We start from the raw sequence: 2,500 nt of genomic DNA on the forward strand, positions 1-2,500 counted from the left end.
TTCCTTGCTTTCTTTCCTCGTGTTTCCACCCCACCGGGATAACGTTACGAGGGAAAGACGCAAGGAAAAGACTGAAGGACCGAGGAATCGAATCAAGTGAAAAGACACGTCCTCGTATCTTTAGCGTCACTTCAAAGCGTCGTCAATTAATGACTTGCACGTTTGGATTAACTGCATGTCTACATTAAAGTCATTCTCTATTCTATAATGATCAATAAAGAAACATTCATTTAATAAAAAAAAGGAATAAGCCATTCAAATAAAGAGCCCAATCAGCAGATGGCGGGCGGGTGCGGTTTTAAAAATTGATCAAAAATGTTACTGCGGATGGATGGCGGACGGATGATGAATTTTGTCATGCGGTTGCGGATGAAATAATAGCCCATCCGCGCATCTCTAATTCCTAGTCATTTCTAGCACTAATGCATAGCAGAATAATGTCAACAAACAGAGCTGAGCAGGCCTGTCTTGATATCTAATGTTTGTTGTGTGATATATTGCACCAAAATAAGTGATATTATTGTCATTCTAAGGCACTCATTATGCCAGAATGACAATGTAATATCATCACAATGCAAGTGCACTCTTCCAAACAACACACAATATTTTATTCTTAAGAATATTTCATTTAATTATAGTCATTTTAATGCTTTAATAATCATTCATCAGAGTCAGAATGGGAAAGCGCATATCCTGAATAAATAACAACACATGTTAACACAAAAGTGCAAGGTAAAGAGTAACAGAGGCTGTGATATCTGCTGCCAGATCTATAGTCAGTCATCAGACACCCACATGAGTATATACTATTATGCCCGTAGCCAGGGGGGGGGGGTTCCCCACGGCTAAAAGGTCCAGATTTTGTCCTTTTAATTATTTTATGTAATTTAATAATATTTAATATATAATTAATATAATATATTTATATTCAATATATATTGTAATAAAGTGTATGTTAAAATAACTCTGGCCAGTATTTCGAATCCCATAGAGCCTCAATGTGACGCGATCACATGACATAACCCACTGAGTGGTCACATTTGAATTTATGATGCGACATCCATACTGAGCTGTGGGTCGAAAAGAGCAAGAAGGCAAAAAAGGCAGGCATTATCGAAAAATATTGAACATATGTTCAAAAAGACTGCCAAACAAGGTAAGGAAGTTATTTCCTAACAGAAAAATCTGCCTCTATCCATGAGGTTCTAAGTAAACTGGAGATGGGTCGGGTTGTTCGGAAGACCCACCCCTCAATTGCAAAGGTCCAGTATTTGTCCCATATATTATCTAATTTTATGCTAATTAATGAAATCATAAATAATGAAAATAATCCATCAAAAAGACCAAACAGTTTTTAAACAAAGAAAACATTTTACAGGTAACTTTCAATCTAAATCTTGGACCTTATTTCTGAAATAAAAGAGCAATAAAAAGGTGTGAAGCACCAGAAGCGGACCATATTAAATTAATTTGAATCTATTTTGGCTATTGTTGATGTCCAGCAATTTTCAAATGTACTTTTTTTTACCAAAAAGGCTAGAAAAATTCATTATTACTGTATTATTATTATTATTTGAATATTATTATTATTGAAATGGTGAAAATTTGACTGAGGACAGTTGAATGTCCTGGCCAGTTTGTTTTTTGTCTAATAAATGACAGTACAGTAGGTTACAGTTTTTTAACTTTAAAAATTTAACAGATTGCTGTTTTTTCCTAATGATATATGATGTCAGAAATTTGTATTTTAAAAATTAGTCTTGTTTAAATTTTTCTTTATTGCTAATTTTTAAGAAATATTTTAGTACATCAAAAAGTGTGGTTATGATGACGTCTGACTAGCGAATCCAGCAAAATAAAGTACTGCTTAAAATGTCGCTAAAATGCAGTATTGAAAGCTCAGTTAAATAGAAACCGAGGCGTATAATTGCAAAAAAGTCCACTTTTTGAGAAAAAAGAACCACCCCTTACACCAGGCTGGCTACGGGCCTGACAATAGTAATTTACAGTAAATACTACAGTGTTTTATTAACCATACTGATGCCAACACCTCCAATAGGCGTAGAGATGCTGCACAATCAGCTAAGTGTTGCTAGAATTGGTGTTTATGGATATGCGTTATATACTGCATCACAAATGAATGAGTTCATGTCCATGTGTTGTGTGATAATCCATATACTGATTACTGTGACAGACCTAGAGCTGAGTTTAGTACAGAATTGTGTGTGTGTGTGTGTGTGTGTGTGTGTGTGTGTGTGTGTGTGTGTGTGTGTGTGTGTGTGTGTGTGTGTGTGTGTCTCACCAGCTGCACGTAGCTGAGCTTCTTGTCCTTAAACTTCTGTAAAGCGTTCATCGCCTCGCCGTCCAGGGGAAACGCAACACCCTGAAGAGTCTGCTTAGTAGTGTTCACATGGATGTCTGTGTTCACCTGCGTATACGCACACACATTTATCTGCATGCATGTATTCACAAAGCATTTTCATATATTACATATGCACTT

General features: G+C 35.9%; 2 protein-coding genes across 4 annotated transcripts in view; one reads left to right on the forward strand and one right to left on the reverse strand.

Moving 5' to 3' along the window:
- The window catches only part of irak4 (interleukin-1 receptor-associated kinase 4), a 24,205-nt gene that overhangs the window by 15,330 nt on the left and 6,375 nt on the right, over nt 1–2,500 (forward strand). The window lies entirely within an intron of this gene.
- Nucleotides 1–2,500, reverse strand: part of twf1a (twinfilin actin-binding protein 1a) — a 606,573-nt gene that overhangs the window by 5,363 nt on the left and 598,710 nt on the right. For both annotated transcript variants that reach the window (XM_073941797.1, NM_199725.1), the window contains 1 exon segment: nt 2,303–2,428. In XM_073941797.1, the coding sequence (XP_073797898.1) occupies nt 2,303–2,428 (126 nt within the window).

This window comes from Danio rerio, chromosome 25 (genome assembly GCF_049306965.1).
Source record: "Danio rerio strain Tuebingen ecotype United States chromosome 25, GRCz12tu, whole genome shotgun sequence".
Taxonomy (NCBI): Eukaryota; Metazoa; Chordata; class Actinopteri; order Cypriniformes; family Danionidae; genus Danio; species Danio rerio.